The 23514-nt window shown below is 44.0% G+C and overlaps 1 long non-coding RNA gene and 1 gene segment (V, D, J or C); both read left to right on the top strand.

Moving 5' to 3' along the window:
* Positions 1 to 3662: 3662 nt before the first annotated feature.
* LOC120744415 lies at positions 3663 to 4698 on the top strand. Its single transcript, XR_005698358.1, has 3 exons — positions 3663 to 3726; positions 3802 to 3864; positions 4139 to 4698. It is a non-coding gene; the product is annotated as an uncharacterized LOC120744415 (long non-coding RNA).
* Positions 4699 to 21411: 16713 nt separating this feature from the next.
* On the top strand, positions 21412 to 23125 carry LOC120744417. The segment is given in 2 exon segments: positions 21412 to 21440; positions 22707 to 23125. A coding segment is annotated over 1 exon segment (255 nt).
* The last annotated feature ends 389 nt before the right edge of the window (positions 23126 to 23514 follow it).

The following is a 23514-nucleotide window of genomic DNA, read 5'->3' as shown; positions in this document are numbered from 1 at the left end:
CGCCGTCACCTGCGTGAGCTTCTGGAAGCCGGCATTATAAGGGAATTATCGTCTCCCTTTGCTTCGCCTATCGTGGTAGTCAGGAAGAAGAACGGTGAGGTCCGACTGTGCATAGACTACCGGAAACTAAACCTTCAAACCATCAAGGATGCATACCCCTTACCTAATTTGGAGGAATCCTTTTCAGCACTCACTGGTTCTAAGTGGTTTTCAGTGCTCGACCTGAAGTCCGGTTACTACCAGATCCAGATGGAGGAGGAAGACAAGGCAAAGACTGCTTTTGTGACTCCTCTTGGGTTCTGGGAGTTTAACCAAATGCCTCAAGGTGTCACCAACGCCCCAAGCACCTTTCAGCGCTTGATGGAGCGATGCATGGGGGACCTTCACCTAAAGGAAGTGCTCGTTTTCCTGGATGACTTAATCATCTATTCGGACACTCTTGAGGAACACGAACGAAGGCTGCTGAGAGTCCTGAACCGGTTGAAGGAGTATGGGCTGAAACTGGCACCGGAGAAATGTCGATTCTTCCAAAAGTCAGTAAAGTACTTGGGTCATATTGTCTCTGAGGAAGGAGTGCAAACAGATCCTGAGAAGATAGAGACCATCAAGACATGGCCGGTTCCCCAGACTCTGAAACAATTAAGATCTTTTCTGGGTTTCGCTGGTTATTACCGCCGGTTTATAAAAGACTATTCCGTCATTGCCAAACCCCTCAATGACCTGACTCGTGGATATTCTCCAGTTCAAAGATCAAAGACCCTGAAAGCTCACAAGATGCCCACCTACAGGCCAAACCAACCCTTCGGGGAGAGGTGGGATACCAACTGTCAAGTTGCATTTGAAACCCTGATTGAGAAGCTTACAACTGCCCCGGTCCTTGGGTTTGCAGACCCGTCTCGCCCATACATTCTGCACACCGATGCGAGTGTGACCGGACTTGGAGCTGTGTTGTATCAAGAGCAAGAGGAGAAACTCCGGGTTATAGCCTATGCTAGTCGCGGATTGTCACAGAGTGAGAGCCGTTATCCAGCCCATAAGTTGGAATTCCTCGCCCTTAAATGGAGTGTAACCGAGAAATTCCAAGATTTCCTGTACGGAGCAGATTTTACAGTGGTTACGGACAGTAATCCACTGACCTACGTCTTGACGACAGCTAAACTGGACGCTACTGGGCACCGTTGGTTGGCTGCATTGTCAACATACTCCTTTAAACTCCTGTACAGAGCTGGCAAACAAAATTGCGACGCTGATGCGCTCTCGCGACGACCCTACCCCTGCTCCGATGATGAAGTTTCCAATGACCATGAACTCATCCGTCAGTTCATTTCTCAACACACAGCTGAGTCTGATGTCCTCCCAGAAGAGATTGTGAAGGCAATCTGCCAAAGTCATCTGGTCAGAGCCACACGGCCGGGTGACTGCGGTGAGGTTGGCTTCACACTTGTCGAGTCTTTGTCAGTTCAAATGGATACCATCCCTGACAGTTACTGTTCCGAGGACTGTCATCAGCTGCCTGTCGTTTCTACTCTTAACATCAAAGAGAAACAACACTCAGATCCCTGCATTCGAGAGCTTATTCACCAGCTTGAGACGGGGGACAGGGTTCCACCAACAGCTAGAGCTGAGCTCCCTGAACTTCCGTTCCTACTCAGAGAATGGTCCAGGTTGGAGCTGGTGGATGGAGTCCTGTACAGGAGGAGACGGGACAATGGAGACCTTTCATACCAGCTTGTCCTTCCAGAGGAGTTGCGACCATCAGTCCTGAAAAGCCTCCATGAGGATATGGGCCATATAGGGATTGAACGTACACTTGACCTTGTCCGTACAAGATTCTACTGGCCTAAAATGGCAAAGGATGTTGAGCAGAAGATTAAGACTTGTGGCCGCTGTGTGCGCCGAAAAGCCCTGCCGGAACAAGCTGCTCCACTTGTCAGCATAAAAACATCTCGACCCCTTGAGCTTTTATGTATGGATTTTCTTGCTCTTGAGCCTGACACTAGTGGCACTCGTGATATCTTAGTCCTAACTGACCATTTCACCAAATTCGCTGTTGCCATTCCAACACCCAATCAAAAGGCAAGAACTGTGGCGAAGTGTTTATGGGAGAATTATATCATTTATTATGGCATTCCTGAGCGAATTCATACCGACCAAGGGCAAGATTTTGAGTCAAGACTAATAAAAGAATTGTGTGAGTTTGCAGGCATTCAGAAGAGCCGTACAACCCCTTACCATCCGAGGGGAAATCCAGTGGAGCGATTCAACAGGACGTTGCTGGCAATGTTGGGGACCTTGGAGACAAAACAAAAAACAAGGTGGAAAGAGCATGTGAAACCGCTGGTTCACGCCTATAATTGTACCAGGAACGAGGTTACAGGGTTTACTCCTTACGAACTCATGTTCGGTAGAACACCTCGTCTACCTGTGGACCTGGCGTTCAATCTGCCACTGCGGGAATCCCAGCAAAAGAGTCACTCACAGTACATTAAGTCACTCAAATCGAGATTGGAGGAAAGTTTCAGTATTGCCTCCAGTAACGCTACAAAGGCTGCCGACCGAAATAAGAAACGCTTTGACAATCGTGTGATACCATCAGCATTGGAACCAGGTGATCGTGTGCTTGTGAGAAATGTCCGCCTTCGAGGGAAGCATAAACTTTCAGATAAATGGGAGGAAGAAGTTTATGTGGTTGTCCATCGGGCTGGGGACCTCCCGGTCTACAAGGTAAAACCTGAGAACAGCGATGGACCTATGCGGACCCTTCACCGCGACCTCCTCCTTCCATGCGGCCTCCTCACGGGCAGTGAGGTTAACTTGGAATCACCAGAGCAATCGCTTCCGCACAGACCAAGAACTCGAAAGCAGAACCCGGATTTAAATTACCTCACAGAACCTCTGGTTGAGGATGAGGACACAGGAAGCTTGGTTTCATTGTATGTTAATCCTCCAACGTTGCACTTCACTGTGGAAAAACAGAATCAATTTCCAGATTCATCTGACGGTGGGAGCCTAGGACCACTGATTTTGGATCCTTCAGTTGAAGTGGAAGTGCAAGGAGAACCAGCCTCTGTGTCCAGTGTTCTTCCTCCAGCAGTGGAGTCTGGTGGTGGGCAATCTGACTCTGATGTGGAAGACATCTTACTTGAACTTGTTGAAAGTCACTCTGAAAACAGAAATAGCTTACCTGAAAACTTACCTGGAAATGGAGACATACTTGTCGACATTCCTGTCGTTGCTGTTGAAGATTCTCCTGAAGAGTCTAGTGTTATTGAGCAGGACACTGACATAGGTGACGGGCTAAGACGTTCACAACGACAAAGAGCACCACCTGATCGACTTCACTATTTCACTCGTGGTAATCCTCTGATTTCAGTTGTCCAAACGATGTTGCATAGTCTTTCCAATGCATTGGGCCATGAAGCTATCCGTCCTTCGTCTGTTCACGTTGTCTAGCGGTTTAACATGCGACGGGACGTGCATGGTTAAGGCGGGGAGGATGTAACCCACATAAAAATAAAAAGAACTGCGTCTATAATTAAATTGGAATCTTAAATTCCAACCGGGGCATGTCCGTGAAGGCATCGTGACGCGTCATGACGCACGCCACGCCGCGAGGCTGCACATGCCTGTTGTGACCAATTACATTCGCGAGGCACCGATATATGCCTTCCGGGTTGTCGCCTCGAAACGACGCGGGGGAGAGGTGTTAGCGGATGGAAGCAACAGGTACGTGGGGCGAGCGCTTTTCGCTGTTTACTACCTTGGTTTGTCTTTGAATTAATTGTGGATTGCGTTCAACAGTACTTTGATACCGCCGCGGGTAGATGCGTGGGGGCTCGTATGTGACATCGCACGTAGTGAATGGTGAGTTGAGCCTGAATGTTTGTTTGTATTTGTAACCTGTATCAGTATGCCAGTACTATCAGCTGATGGGATAGCTGAGGCCTACTACATTACTACTACTCTCACTTTACGTGGCTGTAGTTTTGTTATTTGAGATTGTTATTTATTTTAATTCATTACAATGGTTGGATATGTATTTTTTGTATTTTCCTCATGGATTTTGTGTGTACACTGGAACTAAAGCTAGCTTGGGAAATTTAGATGAATTTTGCTAATAGTGGTTTTGTGATTATAGTGCAGGCTAGTGGTGCCCTGGAGAGACCACAGCGACACCACTACTTTGGATGGCGAGCTAGGCCCAACGAGCCAGAACCCCAGCTACGACTTCCTGCAGTCTGGTAGGAGGCTGCTGCGGCCTACACTCTCCCCTCTTGGTTTTCAGTCCCCTAAATCTCACTTCCGAGATTTCAGTTTTGGAATCTTAGTGCTGATCATCATACTTCAAATTTCAACCTGTCTAGACTGTCATACGCGTTGGACTTATATCACTCATGGAATAAACTTTATGGACATTGTTTGCCAGAGGTTGGACGAGGTTCCTGCACTGCCGTGCAGTGGATATTTTACAAGTTTGAATTGTTTTATCTTTTCTTGTCTGCAGATTTTGTAAAATATTGGTGTTTGGTAATTGCACTTTGTTTTCACTATAAATAACAATTGTAATCACAATATCTGTGGTTGTACGGTTATTGTACTTCACTCACCTCCTAGAGCCGAATCTGATATCTTCTGAATTAGCCCAACTACTCATAACCAACTTAAATTATTTTAGCTTATGTACTTGCTACATAAGACATAAGACTTGTTTCCTCATTATTCAAAGATAAGTTTAAAAGATGAAGTATTTTCAGTTCAAAGTTAGCATAAGGTTCAGGAAATCGTCAATCAGCTAATATACTAAACTTTAAAAACCACCCAAGACTTTCACAGGCAAAGAAATAGGATATTCTTCCATTTTTAAGTCACCTTCTTTCACCTCAACAGAGCATGCATTCCTGTTATTAAATACTAAACTGAATGAAGAGAGACACACAAACAAGCAGAAACTGAATTTGGATTCAGTAAAGGCCTAGTGGAGAATTATGTTGTTGAGTTTGTTTGTTTCAGAGTCTGAGAGCCGTGTCTCTCTACAGTTTTGTTTCAAAATAGCTGATAACTATTCACTGATAGCTGCTAACATCTGCAAACAAATATAATTCTATAAAGTTGTTCTATATAGTGTGTAACTGTTAATATAGAGGGTTATTAAATTTATTGCTAAATTGTAACCCAGTGTTAAAAACGGGATTAAAAGCATAAATATTGATACTCTTTTGATTAAAATACTCATTTCACAATGGGAATAAATATTGATAAAAAGCAATTAAATATAATAAATGCTGATAAAAAGCATGTAAACATAAGTTTAATCAATATGTGGATAAATGGTGTGGAGGCAGGACTGACCCTCCCCCAATCTGTGTGCGCTGCTCAGACACCTGTGTGTGCCTTCATGTACCAATCAGCTACGCTAGAGATACAGATGGAAGGAGAAAGAAGCTATCTGGATAGTAAAAGCCTTTTTGGTGAAAGTACTTGGAGAGTATTAGTGAATTCTGAAGGCCATGCAAGCACTGTGAAGTCCTGTATAGCATTTGCTGCTTCACATGGGGCCTGTCTCAATATGCGTACTTGTAAGGGTCTGAACAGAGTTTCATCATGTTATTGTTGCACTATTATGTTCCGCCACATGTTGTTATTACATGGGTTGATTAAGGTAAACATTAGGCTGACATCTGGGGCCAGAGCTGAAACTCTTCTGGGCCAGCACAGGACCACCATTGTATCTGCAGCTGGCCTTGTGCTGGCCCATGTGTGGGCCACCTCTGGCAAACCTGATCTGGGCCACCAAAGGGCCGTCATTCTTTGCGGTATGTGGGCCATGTGTAAGCACATTGTGTGGGCCAGATCAGGGCCATAACAATTTTACTGTGTGGGTAATAGTTTATGTTACACTTCTTTTGCTCCAAATCACATTTTATTCACTGCTGTTGTGTTTCTACCTCATTGTAAATAAAGTCATTGTCCACACCACAGCTCGGAGTATGTTTTGGGTTCACTCCACGCTCTGGCGACAGCCCTGACACTTGATTAGATGTCATGGCTTTGTTCCACTGCGGTTATCAAAGGTCATGACTAAGATTCATCTTGGTATCTGTTACTGGCCCAAGTTTGTTCTTTAGTTATTTATATATTTGCAAGTTGAAAACAACATGCGTGAGATAGCAGTGGGACACATATTTGTGTTGAAGGGCTTTATTTTGTGTGTGTGTCCTCAGTGAACTGTATCAGTCTCTGCAGTATCTTCCAGCTGCAGCAGTCACTTCAGTTTCTGTTCAGTCTGACTGAGGGAGGTTTTTGTACGACTGTTTTTTCACTGTGTGAACACATACTGACTGTTAGGATAGTGAAGACTCTGACAGTAATAAACTGCTGCATCTTCAGCCTGGACTCCACTGATGGTCAGAGTGAAGTCAGAGTTTGATCCACTGCCTGTAAAACGAGCTGGAATCCCTGATGCTCGAGTGCTAGCATGGTAAATGAGACCTTTGGGGGGGCTTCCATCTCTCTGTTGGTACCAGGCTAAAAAGTGGTTGTTGCCAGAAACATAAACATTCTGACTGGTCCTACACTTGATGCTCACAGTTGCTCCCACAGCAGAGGTCACTGCTCCAGGCTGAGTCACTGTGATCTGTCCTCTGGACTCTGAGGACACAGAGACAAAAACATAAAGCAGCTTCATGGTTTTGTGGGCTTCATTTCAGAGGGACAGATGTTGATAGAGGAGAGGAGTTTGATTCTCTGGACTTTACCTGTGAAGCAGCAGCAGAGGAGAGTCCAGATGAGGACGCAGATCAAAGTCATGTTTTTGATGAGGAGGATTTCTGTGGCTTCTGTTGTGATGAAGGACAGCTGTCAGTCATCCAGTGTTCAACTCTCAGGACTATAAACTCTCCCAGAGCACTGGAGCATGGTGCTGCTGATGCAAAGTGACTCTCTATGGAAATCATCTGACTGACTTGGATCAGTCTGACGATGCTGTTTATCAGGAATGATTCAATCCATCGTAGTATTGAGCAGATATATCAGTTTGTTCTTCAGAATATTCTTATTCCAAAATATTTTCTATTATTTAAATGTTTTGTTTTACGGTTCATTGATGGATTCACATGTTTATCATAATATTTAGTAAGAATATATCTGGATTAATTAAAAATATGAATTAACCAGGTCACAGGTTCATGCTGTAGAGTAGCTGAGCTTAGTCTCAGAGAGTGAGGAGCTCAGACATGTGGAGGTACAGTCACTGCTCTTTGCTTCAAAGGACTTCTTATAAAACACAAACAGACACAATCAGTATCTTTTAAACGAGGCTGTTATCTCTGACAGCACTACCTATAACACCTCTTTCTGTAGCTATATGATCACAACCATGTGACATGTAACAGCGGGGCAGATCAAGCATCGTTGTTCACTGCTGTTGATGTTTTTTTTAATCACAAATTACAAACAATTACACAACTGAATTCCAGCTTTATTCAAATGAATAAAACTAAGTAATAAAACCCATCATGATAGAATCTCTGTTATCATCACGGACACTTTAAGTTCAAGAACATGTACCTGGATAAAAGCTGCTGTTGGAGGTAAAATCCACAGACTGAACTTGGGACCTTCACATTTCTAATTCTTACAGAATTTAATGAGCAGAAACAAACAACTGATTGTTTAGAATTTATGATTGTTCAGCACTTTTCTGCACCTTACTGAGTGCTTACATTTGAGTCTTTCATGCTACTCTGTATACAAATCTGTACATCTGTGTCCATAACAGAGAGAGACAAAATGGGTATGTTTGATTTGCCTTCTGTGGCGGAGGTGTGGTCCTTGGCTCATCTGCAGGGGAGGAGTGGTACAGTGAGCTCAAGGGGGCGGTACCGGGAGGCAGGTGAGCCACAGGTGGTGGCGACTGACTGATGACGCTGTCTCTTTCTGTTTCTCTATATAATGAAGACAGAGTCGAGCGGGGACGGGGAGAGCTGGACTGGAACAGACTGTGTTCCTTGAGTTCATAACTGTCAGTAAAACGCAATAATAGTGAGCACAATCATCGTGTGTGTTGTGTACTTTTACACCTTTCTAACAATCCTATTTATGTGAAGTTGGGATAAGGTTCCAAGAAACCTAAAACCTCTGTGAAGTGTGAGTGAGGTCAAAGGTCATGAAGCTCAAGTGTCAGTATTGTAAGTTGGCTTTTTAGGAGTTTCACCATTTTTCTGTTGGTAACAGAACATGTCATTACCTTCATCTACCCCATGATTGGTTGTAAATCTGAGGGTGATGGAGACCAATTAACTTCTTTTGATGAAATAATACACACTATGTTTGTTGACTCCAGAAACACCAACAGTGACATCTGGAGGAGGTTCCCCACATGTTTTGTTTTTTGGGGTTTTTTTGTAATGTGCGTTACACGTGAGGTATGCCACTATACTGTGGAGAACAACAGTCACTTATGGGGAAAAACGCTCGTCCCAAACGACTTTAAAGGTATTTGAGTCTCAAAAAGTGGTTTTAGTGTCAGGGTTACAGTTAGGTTATAGTTAGGCATTCACTTTTGATGGTTAAGGTTATAGTAAGCAGTTAGGAAAAGCATCATGTCAATTAGATATCCTCACTAAGATATGAAACCCAGTGTATTTCTTTGAGTGTGTGTACTCAGTCAACTGTATCAGTCTCTGCACTTGAGGGAGGTTTTTGTATGATGGCTTTTCACTGTGTGAACACATGCTGGCTGTTAATGTAGTGTTCACTCAGACAGTAATAAACTGCTGCATCTTCAGCCTGGACTCCACTGATGGTCAGAGTGAAGTCAGAGTTTGATCCACTGCCTGTAAAACGAGCTGAAGTCCCTGAATATCGAGTGCTAGCATAGTAAATGAGCAGTTTAGGAACTCCTCCATCTTTCTGTTGGTACCAGGCTAAAAGATGGTTGTTGTTCCAAACATGAACATTCTGACTGGTCCTACACTTGATGCTCGCAGTTCCTCCCACAGCAGAGCTCACTGCTCCAGGCTGAGTCACTGTGATCTGGACTCTGAGGACACAGAGACAAAAACATAAAGCAGCTTCATGGTTTTGTGGGCTTCATTTCAGAGGGACAGATGTTGATAGAGGAGAGGAGTTTGATTCTCTGGACTTTACCTGTGAAGCAGCAGCAGAGGAGAGTCCAGATGAGGACGCAGATCAAAGTCATGTTTTTGATGAGGAGGATTTCTGTGGCTTCTGTTGTGATGAAGGACAGCTGTCAGTCATCCAGTGTTCAACTCTCAGGACTATAAACTCTCCCAGAGCACTGGAGCATGGTGCTGCTGATGCAAAGTGCCTCTATGGAAATCATCTGACTGACACAATGAAATCCTTCGTGCTTTTTCTGTCTGAATTAATGATGTCTTTTCTGTTTTTGCTTAGTTTCCTATTAATTGATATTAAAATTTACTCAAAATTTAATTTGCAGTTTATGGATTACAGTTACAGTTAATGTGTAACCTGCCCCTTACCCTGGGACAGCTGGGTAAAGCTCCAGCCTCTCCAGAATCCTGTCAGATAAGATCACAGATTGAAATAGAAAGTGTGACATCATCAATATTTTTTATAACTTTGATTTGATGCTTTTTTTATATATAAATTTGTTGGCCCAACAGCTAATTTAGGAAATTATATAGGTGACTCATAACTGAATGATCAGTTATTCAGTGTTTAACAGAATGGCTTATTCATTTATTAATGTCAATAGTAAATGATCAACTGTAATGAATATTATCCGTAGTGTCCATCTTAACACAAGGTCACTCTTCTGAAAAGAAAAACAAATTATCATCAAGAGAACTAAAACCATGAATAACAATAATCAAGAAATATAAATTAAACACAGAACACTTGGTCACAGACCAATGAAAGCTATTTTGATTGAAAACATATATTATGTTGTTTAATTTATAATGACGCAGAGTTGGTAAAAGAGGAAGAATTTATAGATTATCTGGGATGAAGAATAGTTGAGTTCTTTAAAATAAATAACACAAAAACATCTGCCTTCATTGAATGAAAGCATTGAATAAATAAAAATATTTATATTTTTATTGAGATTCATAAAAAGCTTTATTAGTTAAAGAAGTACAACAAATCAGACTGCTTATGTAATGGAGTTATTTCTAGGAAAACGTCTGTCAGAAGATTGATCCACAGAGGGAGAAATAGCCATATGCTATGAGATGATGAATTAATGACGTTTGAAGCAAATGCTTAAATTTACAACACGTGTTCTTTGGTCAGAGTGGCAACCCAGGTAACTGTTGGTATGAAAATATATATTATAATGAGGTTGTTATTACACATTATGTTGAAAACAGCAAAGCTTTTGGAGAATTTCACCAGCCATTTGTACAGTACTGCACTTAAAACAACACAGAAGAGCTACTGATTGAAGGTGTTAACTACAATTTCAAATGGAAACAGAGGATAGCTGGATTCTGAAATAAACACTGGATGCTGGGAAATGGTGCAAAGTAATTGAACGACTGTCTACTACAAACCATTTCATGGGGAAACAAGATTATCTTTGTAACTCATCTTGGAATAATGAGGAAACAAAGTATTTTGAGTTCAAGAGGTGAGCTTGCATGTATCAGCATGAGGTCCAGGAAATCATCAATCAGCCGAAAAACTAAATCAAACATAGAGAAAAAAAACTTTATTACTGTCAAGTTACACTCAAGAACTGGAAGACTGGATTAGACTTTGCCAGTAAAACATTTAAAAGGTCAAAAACAGTTAAAAGATGAAGTTTTTTCAGCATGACTGGAAGAGAAAATTACAAAGGAGAAAAACTGATCTGACGCAAATCACAACATCTGTCAAAGATGGTGGAGACAAAGTTATGGCACTGATGGTTTTGGCTGTAAGTGTAGCTGGGCCACTGGTATTTACTGATAATGTTACTGCTGATAGAGGTAGCATGTCACAATCTGGGAGGCAGATCGTCTGGAGGAGGATTTGGACCCAAATGCAAGCACGGACGACAGCGTAGCTGTGAGCAAGTTTATTAACAATGAAAGGCATTTTCCATTGACATTTGTTCACGCCATACCCGTTCCTGTTATGTGCTTCGCTTACGTTAAATAAAACTCACTCCCTGAATCTGAGTCTGCGTTTGGGTCCTTCCAATAAAACCCGCAGCTGTGACAGGGAGCTTTTGTAGTGATGTATCTTAACAACTATAAAATGTAAATTCTCAAATTATAATTTTGGAACTTTATTTTATTGTGTTTATTTTATTTTAAAATTGTACTATTAATATGTTATAAATATATGATAAAAACAATTCATACTGATGAGTTTGTTTGTTTCAGAGTCAGAGAGCCGTGTCTCTCTGAGACACTGAGAATACTCTCCTTCAGCACCTTTAGCGGACCCCGCACGTCATGTCCAAACACCAGGGTAGCTGGGCTGAACCCCAAAGACTCCTGCTTCGCATCACGGATAGCAAACAATACAAAAGGGACCCCTTCATCCCAGCTTTTTCCGGTGTCGTGGCAATACTTACTCAACATCGCCTTGAGAGTTTGATGCCACCGCTCCAGTGCACCTTGTGACTCTGGGTGATAAGCACTAGACACAGAATGAGAAACTCCAAAGGACCGTAGAGTCCGATTAAAATCCCTGGACATGTAATTGGTACCCTGATCTGTCTGCACGGTTTTCGGGAGGCCAAAGGTGGTAAAGAATTTGACTAGTGCTTTGGTAATGCTTGCTGTCGTGATTTTCCGCAGAGGAATCGCCTCTGGGTATCGAGTGGACACACACATTATGGTTAACAAGAACTGATTCCCTGCCCGCGTCTTTGGTAAGGGGCCAACACAGTCTACCAGGATATGCTCAAAAGGTTCACCGACGGCAGGGATAGGACGTAGGGGGGCGGGGGGCACCGCCTGGTTCGGTTTACCCACAAGCTGGCAAGTGTGACAGGTGCTACAAAACTGCACTACATCTGCTTTCATTGCCGGCCAAAAGAAATGCTGCAGTATACGGTCATATGTTTTAGTGACACCCAAATGACCTGACCATGCGTGATCATGTGCTAACTGCAGCACATGCCACCGCAGACTGGTCGGAACCACCAACTGCCGCACTACGCTCCAGTCTTCTCCAGGCCTTGGGGTCCACTTGCGCATCAATAAACCTTCCCAAACGAAAAATGTCTGCCTCTTGCTCCCCTCACCTCCCTTATCCTGAGCTGCTGCGGTAAAACACTGAACTAATGAAGGGTCTTCTTTCTGAGCCTTCGCAAGTGCTTCCCGGGTGAGCAGAAAAGGAGCTCCAGACACAGGAGCTGGCTCAACCACACTGTGAGCTAACTCTAAGGCACCATTATCTCCCTCATCGGTGCAGGGCATCACATCCTTCTCTAGAATAGAGCCGATCACTGATTCTGACAAATCAACCCCCCCACCTTGTTGCTGGGCACGTGAACGAGTCAGAACGCTCACCGGGAACACATCCGGGTGCTGCAGGCTGAGGGCATCTAACACAGGCTCTATAACAGGATTGTTGGTCACCTCAGGGGTAGGGTAAACTTTCCCACCCGCGATATCATTTCCCATTATAAAATCCACCCCATTAATCGGGAGAGAAGGCCGCACACCCACTGAGAAGAAACCACTCACCAGCTCACTCTGTACCCAGATACGATGGAGGGGAGCAGGCACAAAACTCATCCCAACACCTCTTACAATGATGCTAGAGTCACAGTCAGACTTCTCATTAAATTCAAGCACACTAGCTAGTATGAGGGACTGTGAGCCACCAGTGTCACGCAGGATGGTCACTTCACGCTTATCCTCGGTCTTACCAGAAAGCGAAACTATCCCCTTAAAAATGAAGGGCTTAAAACACTCATCCGGGGTCTCAGGGGAAGGGGGCCTACTGACAGGAGGCATGGTTTTAATTAGCCCAACCCCTTTTGGTTTACGTGAAGATGAGACTGATTGTTTCCGTCTGTAAGCTTCACAATCTGCGATCAGGTGGCCAGACTTAAAACAGAAAAAACACTTTCGGTCTGCCTTGGGACGAAACACAAGTACCTCACTCTTTGGGTGCTGTGCAACTGGCACCTCGCTAGCTTTCACTGGGGCATCGCGCCGGTCATACCTACTGACACTGGTTTTATGGACGAGCGCGAACTCATCAGCCAGCGTCGCAGCCTGCTGTAGCGAGGAAACCTTCTGTTCATTAATATATACCGCGATGCGCTCAGCAATGCAGTTCTTAAATTCCTCTATGAACATTAGTTCCCGGAACGAAGCCAGGTCAGTGGCTTTGCAGGCCGCACACCACCGATCGAAAAGAACACCTTTTTCCCTGGCGAAATCAAGATAGGACTGACCCTGACCTCTTCTCAACCCCCGGAAACGCTGCCTATAGGCTTCTGGGACCAGCTCATAGGCCAGCAGGATAGCCCTTTTCAGCTTGTCATAGTCCAAGCTGTCCTCAGCTGACAACGAGGAACAAACTTCATGAGCCTTACCCGCCAGCTTACATTGGAGCAAAATGGCCCACGAATCCCGTGGCCAGTGCAAGGCCGTGGCTATTCGTTCAAACGACTCGAAGTAGCTGTCGACCTCAGTGTCACGGAACATCGGAACCAGACGACTGTTTTTCCCTACGTCAAACGGGGTGTCTGCCTGACGAATGGAGGCAGTCGGAGGAAGGGAAACCTGCCGGAGTTCCAGCTGTCGCAACCTTACAGCTGTCTCTGCCTCCACCTCCACCTTCCTCAATTCTACCTCTCTGGCTCTAGCAAGCTCTGCGTCTAAACGCCTAAGCTCCAGCTCTTTCTTTAGCTGGAACTCCCTCTCACGGTCCTCCTTTTCTAACTGGAGACGGGCCAGGCGTACACGGAGCTTAGCATCCTGCTTCGAGCCCTCACTTGATTCCATGGAGAGGGGTTCGAAGCGAGGCAATGTCATGGGTTTGTCCTCAGGCAGCCCCTGATCAACAGGTGTCGACACCAATGGACCTACAGCTTGAGCTAGTGCCTGCGGAACGGGCTGAGATGCTGCACCATGCTCAAGTGGACTGGCAGATACTGGCAAGGCCACTATCCCTTTCTCCACCAAGCCAGACACAAGAGCAGCTTTCAGCTCAGCCTTACGCAGAGCTGTGGAAACAGAAATGCTATAACCTGATGCCACCTCATGCAAATCCCTCTTCCTACAGGCGTCCAGTTGGACAAGCGAGGGGTTTTTCTTAAACACGGCAATATCAAAGGTAGCCATCAACTCTAAAAACAAAAAACTACCTGAGGCTAACAATAACAACAAAGAAGCACCACCTCCAATACACAAATGAGAAAACAGGCGGGAAAAGTGTGGCCAGAGGTTAACCAATAAATAAAAGTACCGCCGACCCTCTCCCCAGACCTGCCTACTAAAAACTTAGCCTAGTTAGCTTCTGGAGTGTACCAGGCTCGAGGCAACTTTAAAGGCTAAGCATCAAGTGCACAAAGCACCGACAAGCCTACCCCCGACAGGGAACTAATCCCCACCCGGGATTACTCCGAAAATAATAAAGGAAAAATAAAAAATGAGTGCCTGAAGGAGGAGCTTACGCTCAGCTAGACACTCCCCTTTTGCTAACTGGAGAGGGAGCGCAGCCGGTACAATACAACTAACCAGGCCACCAGCAAACAACTCACAAAAACTCAATTTTCCTTCCATTCATATCCCGGACGAGCCCCCACATTGTTACGTTCCCCCCGAAGGGGTCTAGGCATGTGAGTGAGGGGACCAGTAACAAATGAGTCCGGAATCAGAATGAAAAGGAAAACAGACAGAGTTGTTCTGTATTAATAGAACTTTATTACAAAATGGTACAGGTGGATTACAAACGACATTAACATTAACTTAAAGGGCCGGCAACGCCGTCTTACCAACAACGCCAAAGAAACAAAGAAAACACTCACAGCCACGAAAGGCAGGAAGACTACCAAACAAACACAATAAAAAAGGAGGCACTTCCCACACTTCCTACCCTACTCCCCACCACGGGGAGACACTCTCAGGGCCCACAAGCCCGTCTGCTCACTGGTCAGAAAGAGGCTGTCTGTCCAACACCTAGCACCGAAACGCGTAGAGCCACCGAGGAAAAAGCCACCCTGCTCACAGCTCATCCCCAGTTTAAATAGCCTCAGAGGATGATTGCTGACTGGAGTCAGGTGGCAAACGAGGCTAATCAGCAGCAGCTGTGTCCTGGGGAGAGAGGAGAGTGAGAGAGACAGAGAGAGGAAGGAGTGGCAAGAGGGGTGGAGGCGGGGAGAGTGGGCAAACACCCCACCCGCACACTCCCACAGCCTCACAGAACGTAACAAGAACGATTTTCTTGGAAAGGAGATTTCCTCACCCCATTCCAAGTGTTGGCCAATCAGGACTGTGCAGGGTGCCAGTTTAGCACAGTGGGTCATGGGACGGGGCAGCAGCCTGGATTTGAGTCTAACCTGTGGCCCTTTACTGTGTGTCTTTCCCACTTTCCTGTCTGTCTTCACTGTTTTATTATCCAATGATGGGAAAAATGCCAAAAAAAACATGCTAACTATAGACAGTGTTGTCTGAAGATAAAAGCACACACATTTGTCCTTGTAAGACACAATCTGAGTTTGTTCACATAAAAAAAGAAAAGAAATACTGTACTTATCTACTCACAAACACATGAACAGAGTTTCAGAGAATCTTCACCTTGAAAGAAGTTAGAAAATGACCTGTCAACAAATTAAAGTGCTGTTCACATGTAAAAAATAGGCCAGAATAAACAGAAAAGTCAATGTTTTTCAAACTACACCTGTGCATGTAAACATGGCCTCAAAAGTGAAATTTAAAAAAAAAGGAACAATTTGTAAAAGTTATTTTAGAGTTTTTAAAAACTCACTCAGTACAAAAAACCTTGCAGTGATTCACATTGATGCACGATGCTGACCACAGGTTGGAAAAGTTAAACATGACCACAGCGCAGATATCACTTGTTAAAATGTTTTGTAGAATAACAGGACAACCTGTGAGACTGGAAAGACTCGACTTTCATGTCCTGAACATGTTATTTTCTGTTTTGTGATGTAGTGTGTAATGCTCAGCAGTATTATCATTTTAACTGGTTCTGTGCATGATCTAAAGCAGTCTTTCTCAAACTGTGGTACACATACCACAAGTGGTACTTGGGCTCTCTCTGGTGGTACATGAGAAATCTCCATATTTTTTTTTTTTAAAGTTTAAATAATATACCATTGTGGAGGTATGCAAAGACGACACGAGCGTTCCCGAGGCTCTTCTGGGAGCCGGAGTCAACCAGAAAACGTCTCCCCGAGCATGAGTCCTCCATGAAGTGCAGCCTTTCCTTATCGCCAGCGGTCACGGCCGCTACAGAGCACAGGCGGGCTCATTTCCCTGGGCCTTAAAACTGCAAAGGCGGCACAGCGCTGTCACGCTGATGGTAAAAACACAACCCTTTTCCATGACCCCACAATCCCAGCCACTATCAATGAGTTGGAGGCCCCTGGGAGAATCGGTGGGGGCGCGGGAGAGTCGGAATTATCGTCTGGATGCCAAAGCTCCTGGTAGTCAGGCGAATGCGATCCACTTCTGTCTGCAAGTGACTGGGAATCCTTCGCACCCAGCAACGGGGAGTTGTCAAGGCCAGCTCAAGGAAGACGTGAGTGAAGAGGAATCTGCCGTCATCCGTTCCTAGCAAGGACAGCGTGCTCTCCATGAGCTCGAGAGCGGTACCATCACCCAGGCCAGAGAGAGAGAGGAGTTTCTCAGCCCGCTCTGCATCGGAGGGGGAGTAGCGCCGCAGCAGCAGCACCTTCAGAGCGGTGCATTTCCCTTTGATAGGTGGGGATCTCGGAGGAGGGTCATCACAAAACAGTAGGCAAAACTGACGTGAATACAGTGCTTTATTTACAGTGCCTAGTTTAATTACAATGCAGGAACTATAAAGGCTACGAACTGTGAACTATGAAACATGAAACTCAGACAGTGTGCTATGACTAGATGCAAGAGTTTAAGTACAGATCCTGGGGAGGGGAAAAGGGGCAGCGGCCTGGGTGGAGTTACACAGAGTCACTATAATGAGAAGAGACAGCCAGTCAGTGGCAGTCTAGTGAATCACAGCCATTTGATTAAACTATGATGGTTATGGCTTATGCATTGCAGGGGCAGGCGTCATGCAAGGAGGGTGTCTAGGGGGTCCGGGTGAGGAGTGGTGGGGAGAGAGTCCGGAATATACTTGGAGCAACGGCCCTGGCAGGGAGGCAGATGAAGGACCACGATGAAGGGAGTGCAACCTGATAGCAGAAACCCAGTGTCCAGACAGAGATGCATCTCTCCTGTTTTCTAAAGCGTGACAGCCAGGCAGGTACTAAGACAGGGAGAAAACACTGAGTAGAAATGCAGATGTTAGGGAAACTCTCAAGAGCTTGGCGGCCTAGCACTAACGTGGGTTAGCTGAAGATCTGGCAGAGGTCTGTTGTGAGTGCTGGTCTTAAATGCTGGTGACTTGATTGCAGTCAGGTTTGAAGGCTGATGGGAGTCTCCGCCTGAAGGTGGAGCCCAGCAGAGTGGAAAAACCCCGCACTCACCCGGACCATGACAGTTAAAACGTAAGATAAGATAAGATAAGATAAGATACCTTTATTAGTCCCACAAGGGGAAATTTCATGTTAAGGCTGCCGACCTATTGCACGCAAGGGCAGCGCCATCTTACCCTCCGACCATACATACATTACCCAAAAACATCACATGGGGAAGACAGGTCAGAGAGGTATAACAATGGAAAATGCACCACATGAGGAAAGATAAGGAGAAAAAAAATAACTCTCCCCAGACTGAGCTCGAACAGGGAGATCAGTTTGAGAACAGAAAAAAACACCTCTGCACATGAAAAAACTCTTAATACACCAAAGAAACACATGACAAGCAACAGGGGAGGGTAAAGGGTGAGAGACATTGTAGACAGTGCATCCGGGCCTGCAGCCTTTGCGCTGGTCTCCTTGATCCACCGTCAGCATCGGAAGGGAATAAGCGTCGAAGGCGTTTGGAGGGGGGATGAGTGTACATCTGCATGTGTATATATGTCTGTGTCTGTATGTGTGTGTGTGTCCAGAGTTCAGCTGAGACAGTGTCCTTCGCCCTGCCAGGCTAAGTAAACAGTCTTCCAGCCAACACAGGTGGTCTTGCATGGAATGGGAAGAACAGTCTAAACCAGCGGTCCCCAACCCCTGGGCCTCGGACCGGTACCGGTCCGTGAGTCATTTGGTACCGGGCCGCAAGAGTTGAGGCTCAGGTGTGAAATATATGGTTTTCAGGGTTTTTATCGGTTTTCAGCGTTATCTTGTTATCGTTTTTATCGTTAACTCGGTTTTCCTGTGTTATGAATAAATCTTCTTTTTTTCGGTACCGGTACTAGTTTTATTTTGTTGTATTTATCCGCGACACCTTAAAGGCCGGTCCGTGAAAATAATGTTGGGCATAAACCAGTCCATGGCGCAAAAAAGGTTGGAGACCACTGGTCTAAACACAGTCGTTATCAGGGTGTTGTTGTTCAGCTCCAGGCTTGAGACCGCAGCTGGTGCCAAAGGGGTAGCCGCATGAAGTGATGGTGGTTTTTACTTTAGTGCGAACAACTCATATGAATTTCAATGCTGTTCTAACAGTCCAACACTGGTCTCTCAATCTCCCGTTGGAGAGCTGCGAGCTTCTCCATGATGTTATCAAACTTACGCTCCGTGATGTTGTCATTCTTGTGCTCAAAGAGCAGATTCTGAGAACTCACGACCGCAGTGAGCTTCTCCAAGATGTGATCCAGTTTGTGCTCAGAGGTCTTATTCTGAGTATTCACGGCAGCCGTAAGCTTCTCCAAGATCTTATCCGTGCTGCACTCAATGAGCCCATTTTGAGAACTCACGCCTCGTCCCATCGTTTCAATCCCAGCGGGCAGCCTTGAGGGGGTTTGAACAGCCGGTTCCAAACATTTTTTACAAATAAATAACTGCAAAGTGGGGTGTGCATAATTATTCAGCCCCCTTTGGTCTGAGTGCAGTCAGTTGCCCATAGACGTTGCCTGATGAGTGCTGTGTAATCTAATGTCAGTACAAATACAGCTGCTCTGTGACGGCCTCAGAGGTTGTCTAAGAGAATATTTGGAGCAACAACACCATGAAGTCCAAAGAACACACCAGACAGGTCAGGGATAAAGTTATTGAGAAATTTAAAGCAGGCTTAGGCTACAAAAAGATTTCCCAAGCCTTGAACATCCCACGGAGCACTGTTCAAGCCATCATTCAGAAATGGAAGGAGTATTGCACAACTGTAAACCTACCAAGACAAGGCCATCCACCTAAACTCACAGGCCGAACAAGGAGAGCGCTGATCAGAAATGCAGCCAAGAGGCCCATGGTGACTCTGGACGAGCTGCAGAGATCTACAGCTCAGGTGGGGGAATCTGTCCACAGGACAACTATTAGTCGTGCACTGCACAAAGTTGGCCTTTATGGAAGAGTGGCAAGAAGAAAGCCATTGTTAACAGAGAACCATAAGAAGTCCTGTTTGCAGTTCGCTACAAGCCATGTGGGGGACACAGCAAACATGTGGAAGAAGCTGCTCTGGTCAGATGAGACCAAAATGCAACTTTTTGTCCTCAATGCAAAACGCTATGTGTGGCGGAAAACTAACACTGCACATCACTCTGAACACACCATCCCCACTGTCAAATATGGTGGTGGCAGCATCATGCTCTGGGGGTGCTTCTCTTCAGCAGGGACAGGGAAGCTGGTCAGAGTTGATGGGAAGATGGATGCAGCCAAATACAGGGCAATCTTGGAAGAAAACCTCTTGGAGTCTGCAAAAGACTTGAGACTGGGGCGGAGGTTCACCTTGCAGCAGGACAACGACCCTAAACATAAAGCCAGGGCAACAATGGGATGGTTTAAAACAAAACATATCAATGTGTTAGAATGGCCCAGTCAAAGTCCAGATCTAAATCCAATCCAGAATCTGTGGCAAGATCTGAAAACTGCTGTTCACAAACGCTGCCCATCTAATCTGACTGAGCTGGAGCTGTTTTGCAAAGAAGAATGGGCAAAGATTTCAGTCTGTAGATGTGCAAAGCTGGTAGAGACAGACCCTAAAAGACTGGCAGCTGGAACTGCAGCAAAAGGTGGTTCTACAAAGTATTGACTCAGGGGGCTGAATAATTACGCACACCCCACTTTGCAGTTATTTATTTGTAAAAAATGTTTGGAATCATGTATGATTTTCATTCCACTTCTCACGTGTGCACCACTTTGTGTTGGTCTTTCACGTGGAATTCCAATAAAATTGATTCATATTTGTGGCTGAAATGTGACAAAATGTGGAAAAGTTCGAATACTTTTGCAAGCCACTGTAAATAGGCCTATAACTGTACTTTAATGTCGGTCATAAGGGTGATACTTCAAGAGACATATGTTATGAGGTGGTCCTCACTGTGAAAAGTTTGAGAACCACTGATCTAAAGACACTGAGTGTTTGTGAGAACACGTAAAACTGTTTTGATGTATTTGTGCAGTTTGAGGTTTTGTGAATGTAGATTGAAAATTCACTTTAATGTTTAGAGTTTTGAGAAAGAAGGTGGAAGTGTCGTGGTCCGGAGTCTGTGGACTCCATGTTTATGTTTTAGGTTAATTAATATTCTGTGGTTTTGTTTATTTTGGGTTATTTGTGATTGTTCAGAGTTTAATGTTCTCTGTTCCTCGATTGTGTTTTTCTTAGTATTTTTGGTTCTATGGTAATGTTTTCAGGTTACATCCTCCCAGTCTCGTCTAATTAGAATCAACTCTTCCTTCTGTCTGTTATTTCCTTGTTTCCTTGTGTGTGTATATTAGTGTGTGTTTGCCTCTTTGCTCTTTGTTGGAGCATCTGCGTCTACTGGTGTTTCATCCGCATCTCGTTTCCTGCTGACCATCCCCTGTGTTGTCTCAGTCTCCTCACGTTTCAGGTTTGGTTTGTAGTTTTCCCCAAGTTTTGTTCACGCCATACCCGTTCCTGTTATGTGCTTCACTTACATTAAATAAAACTCACTCCCTGAATCTGAGTCTGCGTTTGGGTCCTTCCAATAAAACCCGCAGCTGTGACAGGGAGCTTTTGTAGTGATGTATCTTAACAACTATAAAATGTAAATTCTCAAATTATATTTTTGGAACTTTATTTTATTGTGTTTATTTTATTTTATTTTAAAATTATACTATTAAGATGTTATAAAGCTATGATAAAAACAATTCATATTGTTGAGTTTGTTTGTTTCAGAGTCAGAGAGCCGTGTCTCTCTACAGTCAGAGGTTTTTGTACGGCGCCTCAATGAGTTTGTATCACTGTGGTGGACTTTTGGTGGAGGAACCAGACTGGATGTTGGAAGTAAGTCGAACTTAAACCTCTTTTATTTTATCAGATTTCTTTCTTGTGGTTATCTTGACTTTTCTGTTCAGTGTGCCAGAAAACAAAAATCATTAAAATAGTTTTTAGATCAATTTTCATGAAGACACAAAGTTAGCTTCAGAATAAATGTTAAAATCAATATTAACAAATAATATAAAACATCAGAGTTGACTTGAGGATTATTGAGATATATATATGTCTGGTTAACTCTTGAGAGCTTTTGGTTTTAATTTAGTCTGTTAGAGTCAGAGAGCCGTGTCTCTACAGTCAGAGGTTTTTGTGCAGCGGCTCAGTGAGTTTGTATCACTGTGGTGGACGTTTGGTGGAGGAACCAGACTGGATGTTGGAAGTAAGATTATAATGTTTTTAAAGAAACTACATCGAGGTTTAAATGTTAGCTTTATAACAATGAAGTATTCATGTAGAGGTAATATTATAACCATTATACACTGGAGGCTGACTCCATCAGCTTTAATCAGATTTTATGTCGACATTTCTGACATAAAGACAATGCATTGTGTAAATAATATAAACTGTCATCAGCCTGTGATTATTTTCTAGTTTGAAATCACAGTCACTGTCTCTAAGATGAATTAAATGTAACTGTCCTCAAGTTAAACAGAGTGAAGATAAAGATTTCTGGTCTTTTACTTAGTCAGTAAAAATGTAGAATTTGCTTAGAAATCATAAAAGCACTACAATAAATGACTGAAACTCACATGAGGTAAGTAGAAAACTTGTGTATTATACAGAACGGAGGTTTTTGAAGCTTAACATCTTGTATAATTGTTGCCATATCTGCTTATTTTATTTCCAGAAGTTAAAGATGGGCATTTGACAGTGTGCAGCACGTCTGGTGTTTCTGTTGTAGCAGATATCATTTCAAATGTCATTAAAATCATGTAAGCAGTAAAAGAAATTAATCCACATCATTCAAGTAGTGCTATTAAGTTTCTTATCTCCAACAAGTGATGTGTTATAGATAACTGATGACTTTGAAGCTAAAATACTTTTGTAAATGTTTCCACATCTGCTTCTTTTATTTCCAGTGTAGTTTGAACATATTTCAGCTCAAACTGTGTGATGATTCTCTCTGTGCTGATATGCATGAGAGGTTTCTTAAAGGGAAGTGAAACAATGTGTGAGTGAATGACTGGTGGAGCAGAAAAAACACCTGACAGAAACTTCTTAACGGAGAAAATCAAATTGTGGTTCCTGTCCTCTAAGCTGATTGGTGTTTCCTAGGTGATGCCCGCCCCGCCCTGAAGGTGCTGGGTCCCTCCAGTGAGGAGCTGAAACAGGGGGAGGCCACACTCATGTGTGTGGCCAACAAGGGCTTCCCCTCAGACTGGAGTCTGTCCTGGAAGGTGGATGGCAGTGGCAGCATCAGCTGGGAGGAGAGCAGGAGCCCCGTGGTGCAGGAGAACGACGGCCTCTACAGCTGGAGCAGCACCCTGAGGCTCCCTGCAGACCACTGGATGAAGGTGGGCTCTGTGACCTGTGAGGCCACCCAGGGCTCCCAGACTCTGGTCTCAGAGCCACTGATGAGAGACCAGTGTCCCCAGTCCTGAACTATATGTGACTTTTATGCTGGTCTTACTTTCACACTCCTTTTTTTTTTTTCCAATTTCTTCTCTCATTGTTCATTGCTTTGTTTAAAGTTTAAAGTTTGTTTAAAGTTTTAAAGAATAAAAAAATCTACATTAAATAAGAATCGAGTGTTTGTCTTACTTTTGTGGTGATGTCAATATTAAACTCTAAATAATGATTTCCAGGATTCTTATTGGAAACCAGTGTGCTATCTGTAGAAAGTCAATATGAGTCAGTAGAATTAAGTCACTTTGAATACATGAAGTTAAGCGAAGTTTATGTTAAAGAATAAGTGCGAAGGGGAATTGATAAGAACTTAGAGATTATGATTTTATTACTGAGAATATTGAGCGACACCGCCGTTATTCATGCAAAGTCATTGCATGCTGTTTAATGAATGTTTCAGCATGTTGTAGCTTGTTATATAAAGCAATTTGAGTTCTCAGGTGGAGTAGAAAAGCAC

The sequence above is a fragment of the Simochromis diagramma genome, unplaced genomic scaffold (assembly GCF_900408965.1).
Source record: "Simochromis diagramma unplaced genomic scaffold, fSimDia1.1 OVJJ01000117.1, whole genome shotgun sequence".
NCBI lineage: Eukaryota > Metazoa > Chordata > Actinopteri > Cichliformes > Cichlidae > Simochromis > Simochromis diagramma.
Note: the sequence above shows the minus strand (reverse complement) of the source record. Positions and strands in the feature narration are given on the sequence as shown.